A 21,139-nucleotide genomic window follows, 5' to 3' on the forward strand; every position below is an offset into this window, starting at 1 on the left:
CCTCTGGGATGCTTGCCATAACCACGCTTAAGAGATCAAGTTCACCTTGTGAAAGTTTGTAGGTTTCCTTCAATTTTCTATGGGGAACCAGTTTGCCTGAGTATCCCAAATATCAGACCAAGTTCTTATACCCTTCTTGTGTAGGCTCTTGGCATAAGGAAGATCATGTAGAGCAAAGGGATCCATCTCTCTCCTAATGGTGGGCTCTACCATATGTTTTTTACAAGGCTGGCATCGCCTCTCATACCTTTGTGCCCTTTCCAAAACTATTGGCATGTGCACTGCTTCCAACCGGCAACCAGCCTTGATATCAGGTTCGACGCGATGATTCAAACCAAGAAACCTGAGACCAGCTATCCTCCCAAGAAAGGATGGACCAAGAGCCTCCCCCCAATGCCTCTTCCATACTCTAGGAAGTATTTCACGGTCACCACCCATGGAGTGTTGCAGTATAATAATTTTGGCAGCCACTTGCTAAGATGTTGGGCACATCGAGCCCTCCTTGGAGTTTGGGGGCTTTGAGAAGCTCCCAAACAAAGGCTCTTAGGAGCCTTTCAATCAATGGCAATTATGGAAGTTCCTGACCGATGCCACATAGGTAGTCACCATAATAAGTTTCAAGATATAGCTTTAAACTTATTTGATGTCTTCAAGTTCAATGCATTATTATACTTACAATCATTGAAATGAGTGCATCACCTTTTTCTTCTATCATAATAGATCTCATGGACCTAACCAATGGCTACAGTGCCAACTTCATAAGAGGCATATTACTTTACGGAAACTAAATTTACCGATGTGTAAGTCTTTGTCTATGTTTCCTTCGAATTTTCATGCTAGTCTTTGCTATTCAACTACAATATTTGTTCATAAACTTCTTTCCTAGTCCTAATTTGGATGACTTTGTCAATAGTACAGCCTAGAGGTTGTGTCCAAAGGATACAAAATGATGTTACCTCTAATGCTCTAGATTGTCCAAGGCAAAGGGCTTAGTTGGAGCATACCAGTTAATCTAACATAGAAGAGCATTAGCCATGGTAGAATCATGTTGGTGTTCTAACCATGTTCTCAATATAAGATTCTCCTTTTGCTCTACTACAACCCTCTTATGACGCCTTTTATCGATGTCAAATTTAAAAATATGAACTTATGCCAATCATGAGACTTGATGCCACTAAGCTTACTCCACATGAAATCTCCATTTAGGCCATGCATGTGTCCCATTGGTGTTCGAAATGATGCAATGTCTCTCTTAACTATTGATTCCTTTCTGAGATCCCTTGGTGAGGACCCACAGTCTTGAGGGGTTCACCTTATATAAGCCATGTATACAATGTGCATTAAAACGTATTTGAAAAACCCCTCTATAACCCCAATTGCCCTATTTTATATACCCCTACTATGAATTTTTGGATCAATAAATTTTTCTCTTCTATAAATGTGAGATTTGAAAAGCATATATATTTTCCCCTCCTCTTGTACATTTTAGTGTAAGTTGAAGTGGAAGCTACCTATGAGAAGCCATGTTGTCCAACTAATTAAGGCACTTCGTTTTTGTGACAAGCACCCTTTATACACACTAGTGCTCAATAGAACATTTTTTCTTGCTTCACTAATAGGGAGAACAAAGTGTAAAACACTAACTTAATATACTCAAGAACACAATATTTTTTTAAGGATTCACAAATTGTGTCAAGATACAATGTTCTTGAGGCTATATTTCTTTAAGACTATGCATTAGACAACATGATCCTTATGAACATGCTATCAAGGGAATTAGAGACCATTTCAAGAAATCAATGCTAGATTACTTAGAGGCTATGTGTTAGACAACTTGATTCTTATGAACATTTTTCCATGAGAATTGCAAACTATGTCAAGAGATCAAAGTGCTCCTAAGGATATATGCTTAGGGACTATGTATTAGGTGACTTCAATATCATGGACATTTGCAAGCAGAATTGCAAAATATGTCAAAATAATGCAGTACTCCTAAGGCTAGATTTCATAGATACTACATTTTAAGAGACTTGAACCTGGTGAGCATTGTGCTAGGGAAATTGTAGATCATGTCAAGAAACTGGAGTGTGATCCTGAGGCTAGATTGCTTACTAGAGGTTGCTTACTAGAGGCTATGCATTAGACAACTTGATTCTCATGGCCATTCTACTAAGGCAATTGCAAACCATGTCAATAGACTAGAGTGCTCCTGAGGCTAGATTGCTTAGAGACTATGCATTAGATGACTTGATCCTGATGAACATTGTGTTAGGGGAATCACAAACCATGTCAAGAGATCAAAGCGCTTTTAAGTCTAGATTACTTAGATATTATGTTTCTATATTATTCATCTCAGAGTGCGAATACAAGCATTCATGTCTGGTGTGAAGTGAAGTAACTTGGGTTTTAATCAATGCATCAAAACCTCGAGGTGCCTATGAACAAATTTGGAGTGCTCTTAAACCTCATTCTAGTTGAGATAATATTTTAAAAAATATTATGTAAATTTGGAGTGCATTACACCTCATTCTAGATGAGATAATATTTAAAAAATAACTTGTGGATTTTTGGGAATAAACACACCCTACTTGTTAATTTCAAAGCAATGCATAAAATTAACCCTACTGTAAACATATTTTTGTAAGTTTGAATAATAAAAGTACCCCTCATTTTGAATTGTCATGGTATACTTACATATCCCAAGGTGACCCCCGTGAGCCCACAGTGCCTTCGAGAGCACAACCTTTTAAACAAAATTTGGCATGTGTTTGATATATGCACCAACGTTTTGGATTTTCAAAGTCTATTACATGGAAATTTTGTGTAAAACCTTTAGTATACAAGAAGCCAGAGTTAAACCATGATATAATCCATGAATGCATGAACTCTTGAAAGATGAGTAGAGCATGCGTTGCGTAGTCAATTATGTTAATCATAAGATAAATCTTTTGCATGATCTTCTAATAACACATCAACACCATCATGTTTATCATATGCTAAGTCTTCTTTTTGCATTTCGTAACTTTCAATCCATTTCTCCATTTCCTTGCAATATAGAGACAAAATGTGTTCACCTTTAACTCGAATGCAATTCTCATGTTTCTTCACACGCCCTTTACAAGAAACACTGTGAATAAAACAACCATATGCCATGCTCCCTTTTGGCTATGCCTTGCCTCACAAACCCTTTCAACACATCATGAAATGCTCTAAGAAGAAGATCCATTGACTTTGCATAGTTCTTACATATGCCAATAGATCAACTAGATGGACAACAAGATGTACTTGAATATCTAGAATGCTTGTTGAAAATGCTTTCTCAATTAAACATATTGCTTTGATGGAGTGAATTCTCATTGGCTGACTTTGCCATCTCCTTTCATTATATCGACTTAAAATATCCTCAAGATATTCAGAAATGCAATTATGTATATGGAAGAAAATAAATAGACTTCAATGATGGATCATGATTTTGAGATGCATACATCACAAAAGAGCACAGCTTCTTGATGGAACTCGTGACCTCCTTCGTTGAGCAACCGTGAAGTCCTATGGGAAGCTTGGGTTGAAAGCACATATTGTTGCAAAAAAAATGTATTAATATATATGGAATGGATACTATGTAGATGTGCTTATGGCATGAAAATATGAAACACACCAAACAAATTAGAATTCCTGTAACATCTTGTGCCAATCATGTGACCCTTCAAAGAATGCATGTACCCTATAGGTGTTTCCATGCTTGTAATCACACTTTTGATAGCTTTGATTGGAGTAAAAACCCGTTGTGCCTTTGGCAACTTCACCTTCTCATTCACCGTTGGTGGTGGCCACATGCTCCTCTTTATTCCAATTTCCCTTAAGTCCTCTTGTTCCTTCCAATTCTCTTTATCTCTTGCCATAGGATTCCACGGGCTTTTAGAAACATCGTTATGCTTCCATAGGCTTTTAGAAACGTTTTTGAATATGTGTATCAGATTCAAAAGTTCCCATTAAGGAAGGGTGTAGAAATTAGAAAGCTGTTCCATGCCATGTGGAGGTTTTAGTGTGTTAGGTTCATGCCATTCTACCAACCATCCCCTTCCTTCATAATTAAAGGTTCTTAACGCCACTTTTACAATATGTGTACACTGGTGAATCTCCAAACTATCTCCACAAAATGGACAATCATAATATCTTTGCACAATTAGACCTGCACAATTGTATACCCAAGATAGTTATGCATGGTCCACAATAAAATCCCTTGTAGCATTATGTATCTTTTGCTTATGGGTTGTGAGATACCATATGCTTGAGTGTCATCCACTAATGACACAAGATACACATCCACATTCTTCACCTTATGCTTGCCTAGAACTATAAGACAATTATGCCAATTATTTTATGAGCACCACAGCCTATATGAGGCTACTGCGTCAATTGGCTCACAAACCAATGCTCCTCAAATAATGATGCTCATGTTGCACACAAGAATACAATAAGCTACAAGTCCAACATCTTTAGTCCCTACACTCATCATCAAAGGCATTTCACACTGATTGCAATGGTCAATTACCAAAATCTTAGTACAAATATGCCAGTTATGTTGGATAAAGCATCCACACGAATGCAATCCCTTCCACATAGTACATAGACACCATTCGTCAACCAATGCATGATATCCATACAACATACTAGGATGTAATGAGTAGGGCAAATTAATATGTCATATGGAATATTTCAAATAACATGTCAACTGACCATGTCAAATGTGTCGCTACTAGTCTCGAATGTCAAATACTAAAATGTTCTCCTTGACACATACAACAAACTCTCTCTCTCTCTCTCTCTGTATGTGTGTGTGTGTGTGTGTGTGTGTGTCAATGTGGACTAACGTGAAGGGTGAGTATTCCTACTCTTATGCATTCAAGAGAGGAACTATTTATTACATTAAAAGAAAGCACTCAAACAGTAACATATACTAGAAGACAATAAAAGCGCACTTTGATTAGTGTCATTGTGGGCTTTTTTTGTTACTCTCACCCTATCACTTTTAACAACCTATCCTTAGGGGTGCCAAAAAAGAATTTCTTGAATTGCAATATTTCTTCTTACTATCCCCACTTTCATTCGTGGCATGTTGATGGTCTAATTCAATTCTGTGTAGGTATTCACTATGAACCACGTTCCCTACTCATGTTCATTCATATTTATGAGAATCCATCTTCATTAACACATAGTATCTATGACCAATTGTAGGTATACCTGGGTACTATCAACCTATCTTGCTTAACCTTTATTCAAAGAATGTGGGCTGGTGTGCTTAGCTAAGTTCACGAGCCATTTGCGTAGGAGAGTGTCTTCAGTGTTCACTAGCTAAAAGGATTCATGATTGGTAGATACTTTAAAGCTATGATGCTTATTGAGACCTATACCCTAGGTGAGTGTCTTCACTAGCTAAAAGGAGTCATGATTGGTAGATACTTTGAAAAGCTATGATGCGTATTGAGACCTAAATAATTCCCTATTTTTCCTCTACCATTGAAACTAATGCTCTCAGTATAGTGGTTGGCTTTTGATCACCCAAATCCCATGATGACAAATCGCTCTATTTACCCTTTTTATCATAAAAAAAGAAAGTTAGCATCATTTTCCTAACAATGTGAAATTTGTGACTGCCAAAACATTCTTGATCCAAAAGTTTCTAATCCATGATTCGATGTAAATAGTAGGGGTTTCTAGACAAGGAAAATAGGTATAACGATAACGGGAACACAATCATTGAAGAAGACTTTGGGTCATCTTCATCATGTAGCCATGACGACGTGCTATGAGGAGGATGACAACACTGATGATTATGAGGAGCAGCTGCTAGCATGTATTCCTAATTTGGAGACATGACACACAACATGCTACATGTTATTAGTTTAAACTAGTTAATATTTGCAACTTATTATTACATCTTTACTTGTTATTAATGCTTTATTTTTACATGGCCTTTGCCCTTACCATTAGATGTGTTTATGTAGTATGTGATTGGGTTTATCATTTTGTGACTTCTAGGTTCTTAGGATTCATTGATATATCAAAATAAGTATTGGTCTCAACTTTTAGGACCTCGACCCTCATGACTCAAGGCATTTGAAATTTCTAAGCTAATAGATGATGGTCTTATAGTGGCAAGCACTTGGTTCAAGGGAGGGTTCCATACCAAAGGAGGTCAAAGAAGTGTCAAACGATTAAAAGGACGGTAAAGATGTTCAAGCAGATCGAAGAGGGAGGTCTCTAATGAGTACATAATTTCTACACCAATATTAGAGCAGACAGATCAAAACTTGGAGTTTGTATTGTAGTAGACCTCAATTATTTAATCATTGTAGGATGTTTATGGAAGGTTCAAATTTTGGAATTGGCATAATGATTAGCAAGTTCAACATTTTAGCTTTGTCTTGGCCTTTAGTAAACAATATGGTGGGCAAAAACTTAGTGTCGGGTTCCATTAGGCTGAAGCTATTATTGGGCTATGTACTGCTTGTTCATTCTTCATTTAGAGAAACATTGGTTCACTATTGAAGCTATTGGGCTATGTACTGCTTGTTCATTCTTTATTTAGAGAAACATTGATTCGTTCACTAAAGTGTTGTATGCTCAATTCGTGAAAGGAAATTGACTGTTCTTTTTGTCAATGTGGTGTGGATTGAGCTCAACATCACTTCACCCACACAGAGTCTCAATAACTAGCATCTTGAGGAACTTTAAGGAGTTTAAAGATTTGCTTAGTAAAGCATGCGATCCTCCCATAACACACGAGTGTGTAGCTTGGAAGAAGCACAAGTGTGTGAAAAGTAAAAAAGAAGTTAAGGTCCCAACACCTCTCAAGCCTCCCCCTCTACATCCTCAATGAGATCGGAAAGGTGACCACAACCATGCACACATCCACGTCCAAGTCCCGTGTATGACCTAGATAACTAAAACCGTTACTATTGCCTTGTAGAACACCAATCTCTCTATTTGTGTGCTCAATCAACTTCTAATCTTCATGTGAGCGAGTAAGTACTCCCTTTCATCTCACTGTTGAAGGTCAATGCCACCCACCTGTGAGCCCCCGATTACAAGATGTTTGAAGTAGCTCATCCTAGCAGAGTGCCTTCATTAAAATTCAATAAGGCTGCTCTTGTGTATAAAATGAACAGCAGCAAAGGGGCACCTAAGCAAAGTGACGGGTAAGGCTGATGATAAGTGAGCTTATGCTGAGGCTGCACGACCATGAACCATTTGGTGAGGATGAGGGCGGCTTGGGCAAGTCTACCTTACCATTTTGCAGACTACTATGCAGCACATCCAACTCCAATAGCCGCATCACACCACGCTTCATATATATATATATATATATATAAATTGGACCCCCCTTACAGGTCCTTCCTTTAATATTAATATCTCGTCCTTGCAAACACTGTCAAGCCCTTATGGTCTCCCACAACCCAAGGTCCAAATATTAGAACTGGCGTAACACAACCAGGCAAAATTTATTGTTCTTTTGTCATGCGTGGATGATTATTTTGAGTGAACTTCCTTCACTCCAGGGGAAATTGGTGCCATGTATTTAAGTGAATGTTTGTCATCGTAAATCTAACTTCAGTTTCTAATATTCTCTGCCAGTAGTTCAAGTTAACACAGGGATTTTCCACCTCCCTCTGAGAATAATCTCTACTCAGAATAATCTCTTCACACAACTTCGCTACAATTGAAAACCATTCAAAGTAATTGACTCAAAAAAAACCAAAAAAATATAACAGCATTAGCAAATGTCAGCAGATGTTTCCATAATATAGAATTTATACACAGAAATCCTCGTAAAGGATTTGCCAGGGGCACATTTTCGGCAAATTATGAGACCTAGGGCTGCTGCTATATCAATCCTGAATAGTACCAAAACCGTATTGTTATGCTGTCACTGTAGATGTCGCGTATCATGGCAACATTTCACAAGCATCTATTCATCATTTACCATGCCACACATAATTTCCTTCACGCATGCAATAGCAGATGCGCGCCCCCACCAAAACAGCACAGATGACTCAGTTTTCCTTCAGTTAACCAAATAAGTGCAGTTAGATGCTGTCCAAGTCTGTGAGAATGGGCTCGATCCGTGCAGGACCATTCAATGACTTTGCCCATGTTCTAGCCTGTTCCCATGGAAAAAACTTGTAACAAAGTAGTCCAGTAGTACCAATACCGAAAGCAGCACAAAAACATCCAAGAGCCCACTTTTGCCTTTTCCGTCGTCTCCGCCGTCGTCTCTGAGAAATCTCTGTTGCGTGTAAAGTCCCAAGAAAACATCAGAAGCAAAAACTTTGTAACCCAAAAATAATTAATAGCTTTGCAAACTAAAGCTTACCTATGGCCTCCTGATTCCTTTGAGACATTTCATGATTGACAAGCTCATAGTACTGCAATTTATCTCGTAACCTTGAAATTTCCCAGTTCTTGGTTGTAACCATTCTCTCCAACTCCTCTTCCTTCACAGCTCTAACTGCGGCACTTGCTATAGCCCCTCCCACAAGCCGCGCCACAAACAATTTTTCAGAGAAGAGTTCAAAAGGATCAACCCCTCTTGGCCCATTTTCCATGCCTTTCTGACAAAATCCTGATGGCAGAGATGATCCAATTAATGCAAACCTCCTAGCCATGTCATTCCATCGAAGCTGCAGAGAAGCCAAATCCTTCTCTGCTCTAATCCGCCTTGAGATCTCCTCTTGCAACCTTGAAGTCCTCTTTTCATTTGACTTAATCGGAGATCTTGTAGGATTCACATTCAGGAGAGCACCTTCATCCTCGCTAGTAGAATCTCCTTTATAAAACAGAAATGCAAACAATCTTAAGTACAAAAAAGCAAACCTTAAGCGAATCCTACCTGTGAACAGACTCCAAACACTAGGACATATGTAGTTAAAAAACCAATAGACCCTTTCAGAGGTTCGTAACTAATTTTTACGTTCAGATTTGACGAACCACATAGTTACATCCACTTCCTCAGAACAAACCAGCACCGTCTTGCACACTTAATTGAATGGACTCTGACTAAGAATGTAAGGCAAAGGACCAGCAATAAGGATGACTTAAATCAGTGTTGATTCAGCTGACCAGTCTGAAAGAAGCACGCTGTTAATTTCTGCAGGCAAAAGGCTAATATGTGTCCACAACTGACTTATACGTCCAACACGCCAGATGTCTTTCAAGTAGGCTAGCTAACACATTTCGCGATGGTGGATGTCGCATCCCAAACCAACATCTTTCCTTTTTTGCTGGAATATACAAGTATTGTGCATCGAGAACGTTCTTACTCGTGCCCTAGTAGATTGCATAGAAATGCCATCAGCTAGAAACTTTCAACTTAGATACCTTGCATAAAAACGAATTCGCTAAAGGATAACTTTCCAGAGTATATGTAATACCATCGAGCGGAGCATCAGGGGCATCAAAGAATTCCTCGCTAGTCAAAGACGCTTGATGAAAGTCCTCCCAGCCGTTTTCCAATGATTGATGTTTCCGAGGTCCATCACTTCCTTCGTTCGTGAATAGCTCTTCCATTGATGTGACACCAACGTGGCCCGAGTCGCCTCGGGCATATATTACTGAAGCATCAAGAAGTTCATTCTCACCTTGCTGTCCATCCGTCCATTTCCGTTCAGCTGAAAAGAGACCAATCTTCTCGTCGTCTTGAAAATTGTCTGTGAACTGCCTTACTTTTAGCTCCGTCATAGCAATCCCAGCCGTCTCTTCGACCTGCTGTTTTTCATCTATACTCGGTCTGCTCTGCGAAACATTCTCCGGATGAACATCATTCGCATCAATTCCAACGGTTCCTCTAGCGTTCACACCTCGCCTCTTAAAATTCAGGACGTAAGGTGACGGCGAATATGACGAGGGAGAAGGCGGTCGTTGCTGAGCGGGCGTGACATACAACGGGGGATAAAAAGAAAAAGGAGGCTTTCTTTCGGACGAAGAGAGACTCTCTCTTTCCATAGAAGAGGATCTCCGAGACGAACGTGTGATAGCAGGTTCGATTAGCCTGTCGATGGCTGTAACGGAAAAAACTGACATTTCTACTGGAGGGACGAAGTCTTCAGGAGAGCGATGGCAAGAGGAAACTGTAATTCATGAGGAAAGGCGGGGACGAGATACAGCGATGGAATGGATGGGTGAAATGGAAAGAAAGAGGCAAGAAATTGCAGCAGGAAAAGTACGAGGGGGTGAAGAGGATCGGCGAAGAGGCGGTCTGGGAGCAGAAGCGAGAGTCTAGGAAAGGTGGTGAAGCGCCATAGCCAGGAACTTGCCGATTGAAAGCATGTAGGGATGGATAGCCATAGCCAGGAGCTTCCCGATGTCAGAAACAGAAAGAGGAGAGAATGTGCGAGAGAGATGGATTGAAAGAGGTTAGGGTTGGATGATGGATCGCCATAGCCAGGACCTGGAGAGCTCACAAAATTCTCCTGCACAAATCTAAGGAAATAATATCTTGCCACTCGAATCTGCTAACGTGGCTTCCCATCATACACGTCACCTCGCTCCACCTCACCTCGCATCCCAACCATTGGCCGCGCACTTCTCGACTCCCCACACGGTGTGCGAGACAGCTCTCGTCGGTTTCCTTAGGCCCCTTTCCATTTTCCGGTTTTGCACTTAGCACCTGGTTACTCAACCCAGTTGCCACTTATCGGCCGGCCATTTTCTGGTTCAGAAAATGCTTTGATCGGACGGCTCGGATTAATGCTCCGCCGCCGCCGTAGCCCTTTGCATAACATCGTACACCACAGGCTGCTGTGGGTGGGTGCACGTGGGAGCATCAACAGCAGCGGTGGTAGCTCAGGTAGTTTTCCGCACCACTTGAGCTAGTTGTCTGCATTCGAATCCCTAGGGATGCTCCTATGTTGGAACAATCTAGGCGTGTCACCAATGTTCACAAGATCATTTTCCTTAAAAGATACAAAAATCTAAGTTGAAACTTTTAAGGGCTTTTTGAGGTTTTAAGCAAATATGTAACTAAAATGTACGTTTTAAATCCTTCTATTTTCAAATTTAAAGGTTAATTTCCAAAATTTGCCATTAATATGAAATTAAACATAGCCCCCCATCATCACCTTCCCCAATTGTAAGTTTGCGTTCCCACAGTTGCAACCTTGAATTCACGAGTTGGTATTTATGTACTTTCTTGCCTTTTGTGCCTCAAATTCAAGGGCAAAACAAAGCCCCGTTAACATTGCAAGCTATTTGAAGTTAGCCACATTAATAGAATGAGTTTCACAATCATCCAACCAGTAGTGAGGGTTTTTTGTAACTCATTGACCCTAAATAAGAGCTTCACAATCGCAAAAAAACACGAAGAGTTCGAAGATAACTTGTTCCCTCACTACTATTTTTCAGCCATAAATTCCTCCTACATCACCCTTGTAAATGCATAAATGCGCTCTAATCGCTTGCACTTGCCCTAGCAGTGGTGCAATCGCACACTTCCATGCTCAAACCTCAAATCCTCATGATGCCTCTTAGACCTCATAGTACCATGTGTGCAATAAAATTGCACATCGTTTACAAGGCTCTCCCTACACTAGAAACACATTCTCACCATTCAATCACCTCTATTTCTGACTTGACACTTTCATTAAAACAATTAGTTTGGACCCCTTCAGGATGACATTAAGATTTACCCGTATTTGACACATGTCAAACCGCCAGCTCCTCTCAAACACCCTCCGATGCCAATGGTAGTTTAGCCAAGGAACTCCCTTCTACATTCTAATAAATAAATACATGTTACATTTATCTCAAACTTTAACGTCTCTATTCCACATCCATGCACATTTCCTACAACAAATACACCTTAGCATCACAACAAAAGCCCCATTCAGACTTTTTTATTGAGATAATAAAATTTCCCCTACATCAGTGGGAATCAATCCCTACATCAGTGGGATTGCCTTTGTCTTACATCATCACTTAGGTCACACACTAGACACATCATAGCACTTGATGTGCCTTTACAACACACACAAACACACATGTGACTCCCCTAGATGCACACATGCACCATAGAGCAAGCCCTTGATCATTCTTACCCCAATAAACCCCCCCTCAAGGGGTTGCCTCTTGCAGTGTCAAGGATACATCTAGTCTCATAGTTTCTCATGCCATCTCATGGTGGTCAAGGATTAATCTCTATGGCTAGGATCTCATGCTAGCAAGGGTTCCCAAGGGTGTGAGGTTCACAAAAATGGGATAGTCAAAACACATATCACATGGTCTAGATCATATGGTGACCAGAGGTGATTTACATAACATATTCTTTTTGGAGTATTACTCCAGGTAGAGAACCTCAAAATTTGACCAAGTGATGATAAACAAAAAAGTGTTTAAAAAGCATAGTCTTCATTTTCTTCATTTGCTGTTGGAGTTCTTCCTTCAGGCATATTTGCTTTGTTGTTGAAGTAGTCCTTCTTCATAAGAAATGCTTGATTCTCTTTGTTGTTCTTCATGGAATAACACATTCCCTTTTCCAATTGTAGGCAAAGGAACAATATATATTTGAAGCACTTCCCTTCATCAATGTGGTGAAAGTATGAGCCACTTAATCCCAAAGCTATGATAGCAAGAGCCTTCTTGTCTTTGATCAACCAATTAGCTTTTTCTTTTGTAGACTTCTTTCCATTCACAACATTCCATATCTTCTTTTTCATAAGCATAAACTTGGCTTTTGTTTGCCAAGTATGGAAACTAGTTCCATTAAACTTATCAGAAAAGGTCTTAGCTTCCATGGCAAGGTCTTACCCGAGGGTAGTGTCTAGTGCCTTACAAGTGAAAATATGAGCAATAAAAAATAATCCTTCAAAGTACAAGCATTTAGTGTAGCAAAGACTTGTAACCAAATTCCATACTACAAATCAATGATGCTTTCACTTGCATGCTTCATATAAGTGGCTAAATGAAAGTATTCCAAGCAAATCTAGGTATAGCAACTTAAAGCAAAGCTGTAGCCATAGCTGTACTAAAGCTATTCAACACTTTAAAACATCAGAAATGCTAAAGTAGCATCTAATGTAGCATCAAACTCACAACCTTGTCAAAACTGTCCAAAATAGAGACCAGAACTTGGAGGGTGCAATTCTCACAGCTCATAGTTCTATTCAAGGGGATTTTTATGTAGGAAGAAGGGCCTTATACCAGAGAAGAGCTACCAACAAGGAGGGGCGGAATGTTGCGCCAGGTCGCCATAGCCAGGATTGAGAAAACCAACTGGTTTTTCATCGTTTTCTCCTCCATCTCTTGTCCAAATGAGCTCAAATTTCAATAGTGGCTTGCCCTCCATGTCATCCAGCACGGCGGGCTCAGAGGAATTTGCAGATAGGTAAGTACAAAGGTGGCATTGTGTGAAATTTCATCAGAGCGTGTGAGTGTTGGCGTTGTGCGTACAGTCAAAATTTCTCTGATTGCTTACAACTGGAAGTTTGCCCATACGTGAGGAGTTTGTAGCTCAAAGGGTTTGGGCAATGGTCATTTGTAGGCAGAGAACAGAGCTCTCAAAGATTTGGGGAAGAAGAAGGAAAATGGAGAAGATGAGAAACTAGTAGTTTATGCTAGAGATAGCATCTAATGCTAGGCTAGGCTAGATCTAGAACCTAAAGCTCTGATACCATTTGTAGGATCCCGTAGGATAGAATAGATGCATCTTGCAAGAGGTGTGAGAGCACAATGAAAGAAAGATGGTAGATCTCTATTATGATCGTGAGAGAGAGGACTCTCTCTTATAGAAAGGGGGAGAAGGTAATAGCTTCCCTACATAGTGGCAATCAGCCCCTACATCAGTGGGAATCAATCCCTACATCAGTGGGATTGCCTTTGTCTTACATCATCACTTAGGTCACACACTAGACACATCATAGCACTTGATGTGCCTTTACAACACACACAAACACACATGTGACTCCCCTAGATGCACACATGCACCATAGAGCAAGCCCTTGATCATACTTACTCCAACAGTAAGTGGACCTCGACCTCAGAACCTGGATTGCCTGAGGCTTCGACATCTTTTTTCAATATTATGTTTGTCAAACTCAATATTAGTAAAAATTCTTAATTTTGATCGAAATTTTTGCAAACTCTAGTTGCATTTTTCAACGTGGATGTCTCAAACATTTTTTCCTTATATATTTCCCTTTTTAAACTTTTAATCCAATTGATGGAATTAATTGTATGGCTCAATTATTGATGGGACTTTTAATCTAAACACACACTTTGATTTCCCAACTAGCCCTTGGTCAGGCTAGTGCCATATAATTAATTCACATCCATTGGATAATTCTTTAGCATGGATAATCCCTAGTCATGTTGTGATCCGCCTTATTTTTTACTAACTTTTATGTCGATTTTGTAGAAGTCGTTTACGCATTTACTATTGGCATTATTTTTTCATTTTGACACTTATCATACAAATCCACTTTTATTCACTTATTATCAGTAGGTTGGGAGTAAGTTCAACATGGTGGGCTTACTCCCCACCATGTGGTATAACCCTTTGGGTTGGGGGTGGGCCACACACCTTGACTATCGAAAACTATGATGTTCTAATACCTAGTTTGTTTGGATGGTGATAGGTAAATGGACCTCGACCTCAGAACCTGGAATGCCTGAGATTCGACATCTTTTTTCAATATTATGTTTGTCAAACTCAATATTATTAAAAATTCTTAATTTTGATTGAAATTTTTGCAAACTCTAGTTGCATTTTTTAACATAGATGTCCCAAACATTTTTTCCTTATATGTTTCCCTTTTTAAACTATTTATCCAATTGATGGAATTAATTGTATGGCTCAATTATTTATGGAACTCTTTAATCTACACACACACACACACAGACACACACACACACCTTATACTCCTTTTTACCTTGACTTTTGTAAGCTCGAATCGTTGACCACCACATGCTTTTGATTTTTAAGGTGGCTAGAAGCCATGCAATCATGCTAACTAGTTTAAATAGCATGGCATGCCATGAGATTAAAGTATGGCTAAGGTTCACTATGCAAAAAGCCCTCTACATCACGTCATTTAATGAAGGGGGTTTATTTTTTTGTAACTCCATAAGGGGAAAAAAATCCTTCTATTGAACTCACGTGCTATGTTAGAATTGCATAGTGAACTCCTTAGGATAGTGAAGAAGAAGAACATGATGAATTGGTGATCAAGAAAGACACCAAGTTTGAGGACGAGGAGCTAGAAAATCTTTTGAAGGAAATCATGAATGAGAGGCACCACCACAAAAAAGGGTTAAGTATGGTGCATCAAGTGCAACGTGGATGGCCATATGGCAAACGAGCGTCCATTAGGTAAGTTTGCAATCATTCAGGCCGCATAATCTATGAGTGTTGGTTGAATAAGCACAAAAGGAGTGTAGACATTTAAAGTAGAAAGGGAGTCGAGAAGGGTCTGGGATCCTGGGTCTGGGATCCTTTATCCATGGACACCCATTGGAGGCTTTCCCTCTATCCCATCTCCCTCCTTTGGATATATTGAGGATTCATCTCAACATCATATGTGCATACATAGAGTGCTAAAATGCACACTATAACCCTAACCCTAACCCTAGCCCTAGAGGGGTTTGTATACATTCATTATTTTCAACTAAATCTAGTGTACAACTAGTCATTTGTGGTGTGCTTTGTAGTTGTGACCTCTCTCCTTATCTCCACTCTTCTCCTCTCCCCTCTCCATATTTGTTCATGGTATCAGAGCATAATTGTACCTTTTGTTGAGGTGCTATTCGTTCTGAGAGTGTGAGCGATTGTGAGATTAAGAGTTCTCAAGCGATTGTGAGTTTTTTCACTTCTGTGCATTCTTTTGAGAAATTTTTGTTTAATTCCATCCATTTGAGAGAGATTCTTGAGTGTGAGAGAAAATTATGTTCATTTTATTGATCGAGATTTCTATTATTCTCATTTTGTTCATTTTTGTAAGAGAGTTTAAGTTAGCCTAAGCCTCTACCACTGAAGCAAGCGAGGCGACACCAACCGCAAAAGCAACTACCTACACAAAGATTTCAACAAGCCGCCATGTGGTAGCTTATCTACCATGTCATCATACCTTATCTACCACATCAGTAGGTAGAGGCTAGATGCTACATCACCCTATGTGCCACATTATCAAGCAACCAGGTCAGCCCTATCTACCACGTCATGATCCTAGTCAGCTTGACACATCATTATGACACATCATTAAGTCAACCTTAGCCACCACATCACCAATGCCACATCATCAGACACATTTGTAAGTCCACGTCACAACAAGTCCATGCCATTAGGGCAACACAATGCTACCATATCATCTACCACGTGGCATAAAGCTAGCAAGACATAATTAACTTTTCACAGGCACAGTCTCCTCTCTGCATGTGCACCAAGTGCCACCATAGGCACACCTCTTCACAGGCACACTTTCTCATTTGAACACAACTGCCACATCATCATTTCTCCTTTTTGGCCCCTCCACCTAGATTAAGCCGTATCTCTTGACCAAGGAAGAATTTGAGGGTGCTCCGAATAGGTAAATCGCTCATTTTTTCATGCTTTACATGCTTGTCACATCACGCAAAAAATTGATGCTTGCATCATACACTTTTTAGCCTCAGCACCAAATCCACTTCTTGCACACATTTAAGCCTCTACATCAATGCATATATCCCCGCACCTTAAAAAAACAAAAGATAAAGAAACTATTTACTACTTTTCATCATGCAATGGTTGGTCTAGCTTTAGATTAGCATAGATCAGTTTTCCATAGATGACACAACTCCAATGTAGCCAATCTCAGCCATGCCCAAAGATTCCCAACTAGTTCCTACTCGGAATCAGTCCCTACGCTCACATGTGGTTTCACATCATCACATATCCTGAAAACCGACCCTCTACACATCGGTGAGTAGATTTGAGAGTATTTAGAGGTATTGGCAGATTGCACATTATTTCATTTTGCACTCACATTGCCTTCATTGTTGTAAAGCCTTATTGGCTATTTTTGGCATTTGTGCACATTATTTTGAGCCTTCTAAAGCCTCTTAGCTATTCCTGGCATTGTTTGCCACACAAGCCTTGTAACAAATTGATATATAATATAGTTCTATCTTCACTAGTAGTTCAGATTGCAGTTGATATAGATAGTGTTTGGCAGTTGATTTAGATAGTATATTCATAGATAGTTCTGTCTTCACTAGTAGTTTAGATTGTAGTTGATACAGATAGTGTTTTGTAGTTGATTTAGACAATATATTCATAGACACTTTGAGTACATTTCTTCCATCATTTCTACCTTTAGCAACCTCAATTTAGAGGCATCTGCTAAGTTGGACAATTGCAATTATGGCACATAGAAATATCAAATGGAGACCATTCTTGTATTTTAAGACAAATGGGAGTATGTCAGATGGGTCTACACCCCCACCATCTTGTGCACTAGCAACAACTCCCACCATTGCCACACCACAAGTAGAAGGGTCTTCACATGCATCAACTATGTCCACACCATTGCTTGAGCATAGGTAGAATGGGACAAGAAAGGCAAATATGCATATCATTTGATCAAACTGGACATGCAAGATGTCGTGCTTTTACAGCTAAACACAGTGAAGACATCGAATGAAGCATGGGATATGTTTGCATTTCTTTATGTCTAAGAACACATCTAGGATTCTCACACTGAGAAACCAGACAGGCAGAAAGATCAAGGTCATGAGATCACATAGAGGAGGTGAATACATGTCTTCAGCATTCATGAACTTTTGCAGAAGTCACGGCATTCGAAGACAATTCACATGTACAAATACTCTCAGAAAGACAAAGCAATTCAGGTGGAAACCACCAACTATGCTCTTATGACTACCATCATGGCTACAGAAGAGCATGGTAGAAAACCAGACAGGCAGAAAGATCAAGGTCATGAGATCACATAGAGGAGGTGAATACATGTCTTCAGCATTCATGAACTTTTGCAGAAGTCACGGCATTCGAAGACAATTCACATGTACAAATACTCTCAGAAAGACAAAGCAATTCAGGTGGAAACCACCAACTATGCTCTTATGACTACCATCATGGCTACAGAAGAGCTAGTGTACTTCGAAGACACAGTAGACAACGATCTCCATGGATTATTGTTGGGTCTACTTTCTGAAACAGAAATCTGAAGTGTTTTCCAGATTTCAAAGATAGGTAGAAGGAGAGGGTGGGGAGAATTCAATACTTGAGCAAGACGTTCAGCACCAAATAAACTTGCAATCCTTTGTTGATAGTTTATCTTTAGACCAAAAAGCATTATAACTTGAAGCTCAAAATGAGGCACAAAAGGTTGATTAGGTACAAAGGGATTCCTTGGTCGAAACATTACCAACCATAGCCAAGCCCTAGAAACCTTTGTAGTGAGATCGAGAAGAAATCATTCAAGACGAGCTTATCCATAGGAATTAATAAGCAGATGCGCCAAATCTCCCCCCAAGCTTGGGGAGCATCCCACCCTTCGAAGAATGTCACCCTTTTAATTAAGTAGCTCGATCACCACACAATGAGTAGAATTGAAATCAAAGTCCTCCCAGTGTATCACTAGTTCTTCACCTTGAATCATCCATGGTGTATCATCCCACCCATCGTCTCCTTGAACCATGCATTGTACAATCAATTGTTGAAGATCGACATGAAGATCAAGAAAGAGATCTCGCCAATTGGTAGTCATAATGAGCGGAGGACCAAGCACCAAATCCTTGAACTCATCGAGAAGTGACATAAATATCCACCCTCCTCTTGTGGCGTGCATCCAAGGAGTGAACTTGAAAAAGTTCAGAATCTACGATCTATTATTAGATATGAATAGAGCACATGAAATGAAGTACTTTTGCTTTTTACAACAAGAGGAAACTCCCTACGGTTAAAGAGTTACAGTTCATGAGATTTCACCATATAAGCAATATGATTACACTTTCATCACTTTCTATTTGCTGGCCCATTGGTAAGTCTTTATTTTGTGAATGGGGAGGTCTTGGGTTCAATTCCCACTCCTTAATAAAAAGAGAGGAGAGGAGAGGAGAAGAGAAGAGAAAGAGAAGGAGGAGGAGAAGAAGAAGAAGATAGAAGGGGGGGGCGCGAGGTTTGTTGCATATGCGCAGGAGCAATTTTGCGTGGCGCCGCGCAAAAGATGCGCAAGAGCAGTTTTGCAGACGCGATCGACCAGAAGACGTGTGGCGCCGCATAGAAGACGCGCAAGAACCCAGAAGATGCGCAAGAACCGCAGGCGAAAGGCACAAAAACAGAGAAGTTTTGCAGCCGCATAGACGAAGAACTGCGAGTAGAAGACACACAGATTGGAGGCGCAGAAGCAGAAAACCGCACACAGAAGGTGTTGTAGAACTACACCCAGCTGTAGGAGTAACGAATTTTACACCACTAGCCATGGAGATTTTGATCCCAGCAACCACACCAGTTCTATTAACTAGAAAAGAATTCGAGACAAGAGGCTAGATGCTAGGCATGGTGACGCTTGAGGGCCATATAGGAAAAGGGAACGTGAGGGGAGAATCATTAACATGGGTGGGGAAAAGGGATTAAGAGGGGTGGGAATGAAGAGGGAGACTATGGCACAAGGGGAGAGGGAGAGGGGAAAGAGGAGCATGTACATAATGGGACGAGGAATGTAGAGATGGAGACATCAAGGGAGGAGGGTCATGCTTTATTTGAAAGGAAGGATGGGGGGGAAGAAATCAAAGTACTAGCTAGGTGGCTTTACAAGAATGAGTGTGTCCCATCAAGGAATAGCCCCCTCCTTTTATATCCAAGAGAGGGGGTCTCTCCCAATAAATGCATCCTCCCACATGCATGGTGTGTGTGAAAGTGTCTCCCATGTGGGCTAGGTGGTTACACACTCTCAATTGTGTGCGATAACCCTTTGCCTCATTTTTTCACATAAATCAACCCCCATATCCCAAGTCTAAGACACTCCCTTGGTCTCTTCCCAATTTTATAATACATTCAAATAGCTAGGAGGACAAGTGGAGGGTTGGCACAAGGAATCTTGCCACCTCATCCTACTTTCATTATTTAACTTACATTCTTGGACTTTCTACACCCCCCCCCCCCCCCACATGGGCCTATCCTACATGGAGGGAATAATCCAATATAATATCCATGTCTACCTATTTTATATTACTTCTCCCGTGGTCCTTGGGCCATATCTCACTAAATGCAGGCGTGGGACCACCTAAGTGGAGGGGTGGTACATGGAGGACCCATGCCACCTTATCATTTTATATTATTGCTACCATGGATTATGTACAACACACCTTATGGGTCCTCTTACATAGAAGGGTGGCACAGGGTCATGCCCTGCCACCTCAACCCTGGGCTTTATGTGTTGTTGAACTGAAAAGAAAGCATGGAGTGAACACAAACTGAGAATTCTTGCTTTTTGAATGAAGAAAGGTGAGGTCCTTAAGTAGGCACCTCTTACATGATCATTGACATCATTGATGACCTCTGAGCTCCACAATCATCTCCTCAATCTGCTCCTAGATTCTCTCAATCATCCTATGTGGTATCTACCACCACCTAACAGTGCTTATGGGCACCTAACTGTGCCTCTAGCACACACACATAGAAACCAAGGTCTGCCTGGGGCATACACCTTGAGATATCCCATCATGCCCCCCCTCAAGGGAATGCCTCAGCCTATGTTAAGGATACATCTAGTCTCATAGTTTCTCATGCCATCTCATGGTGGTCAAGGATAAATCTATGGCTAGGTTCTCATGTTGGTAAGGGGTTCCCAAGGGTGTGAAGTAAAAAAAAGGGATACAAAAGACCTTCCAATGGTTATCTCCCCTGCATGTACATGCACACAATGTTTGCAGGAGGTACCATTGAGCAAAACACATACACATTGCCTACATCATATGGTGACTAGAGGTGTTTACAAAACACAATAGTTTATTTCATTTTGGAGGACTATCCAGGCTGAGTACCTTGACTCAACATAAAAAAAGGGAGATCTGGGGCATATATGGAGATGATTCAAAAAGCATAATCTTTATAGGATGCCTCATCTTGTGGAGGCACATCAACTGAAAG

At 40.3% G+C, this 21,139-nt stretch overlaps 1 protein-coding gene across 1 annotated transcript; it reads right to left on the reverse strand.

Moving 5' to 3' along the window:
• Positions 1–7,777: 7,777 nt before the first annotated feature.
• LOC147885947 (uncharacterized) lies at positions 7,778–10,481 on the reverse strand. Its single transcript, XM_087396749.1, has 3 exons — positions 9,435–10,481; positions 8,378–8,830; positions 7,778–8,290 (listed from the first exon to the last, which is right to left on the reverse strand). Exons 1-3 carry the CDS (start codon positions 10,081–10,083, stop codon positions 8,091–8,093), a joined length of 1,302 nt encoding a protein of 433 aa, XP_087252875.1. The 5' UTR covers positions 10,084–10,481; the 3' UTR covers positions 7,778–8,090.
• Between the last annotated feature and the right edge of the window lie 10,658 nt (positions 10,482–21,139).

The sequence above is a fragment of the Dipteris shenzhenensis genome, chromosome 25, assembly GCF_047967505.1.
Source record: "Dipteris shenzhenensis isolate YYH24624 ecotype China chromosome 25, Dip_SZ_1.0, whole genome shotgun sequence".
Lineage (NCBI taxonomy): Eukaryota > Viridiplantae > Streptophyta > Polypodiopsida > Gleicheniales > Dipteridaceae > Dipteris > Dipteris shenzhenensis.

What these genes read in the sequence shown, in the direction of transcription:
- LOC147885947 (XM_087396749.1), bottom strand. Translation starts at nt 10,083, where the DNA reads ATGTCAGTTTTTTCCGTTACAGCCATCGACAGGCTAATCGAACCTGCT. An exon ending in CCCTGATGCTCCGCTCGATG is followed by an intron (nt 8,831 to 9,434) that starts GTATTACATATA and finishes TGTTTTATAAAG; the next exon opens with GAGATTCTACTAGCGAGGAT. An exon ending in AAGGAATCAGGAGGCCATAG is followed by an intron (nt 8,291 to 8,377) that starts GTAAGCTTTAGT and finishes TACACGCAACAG; the next exon opens with AGATTTCTCAGAGACGACGG.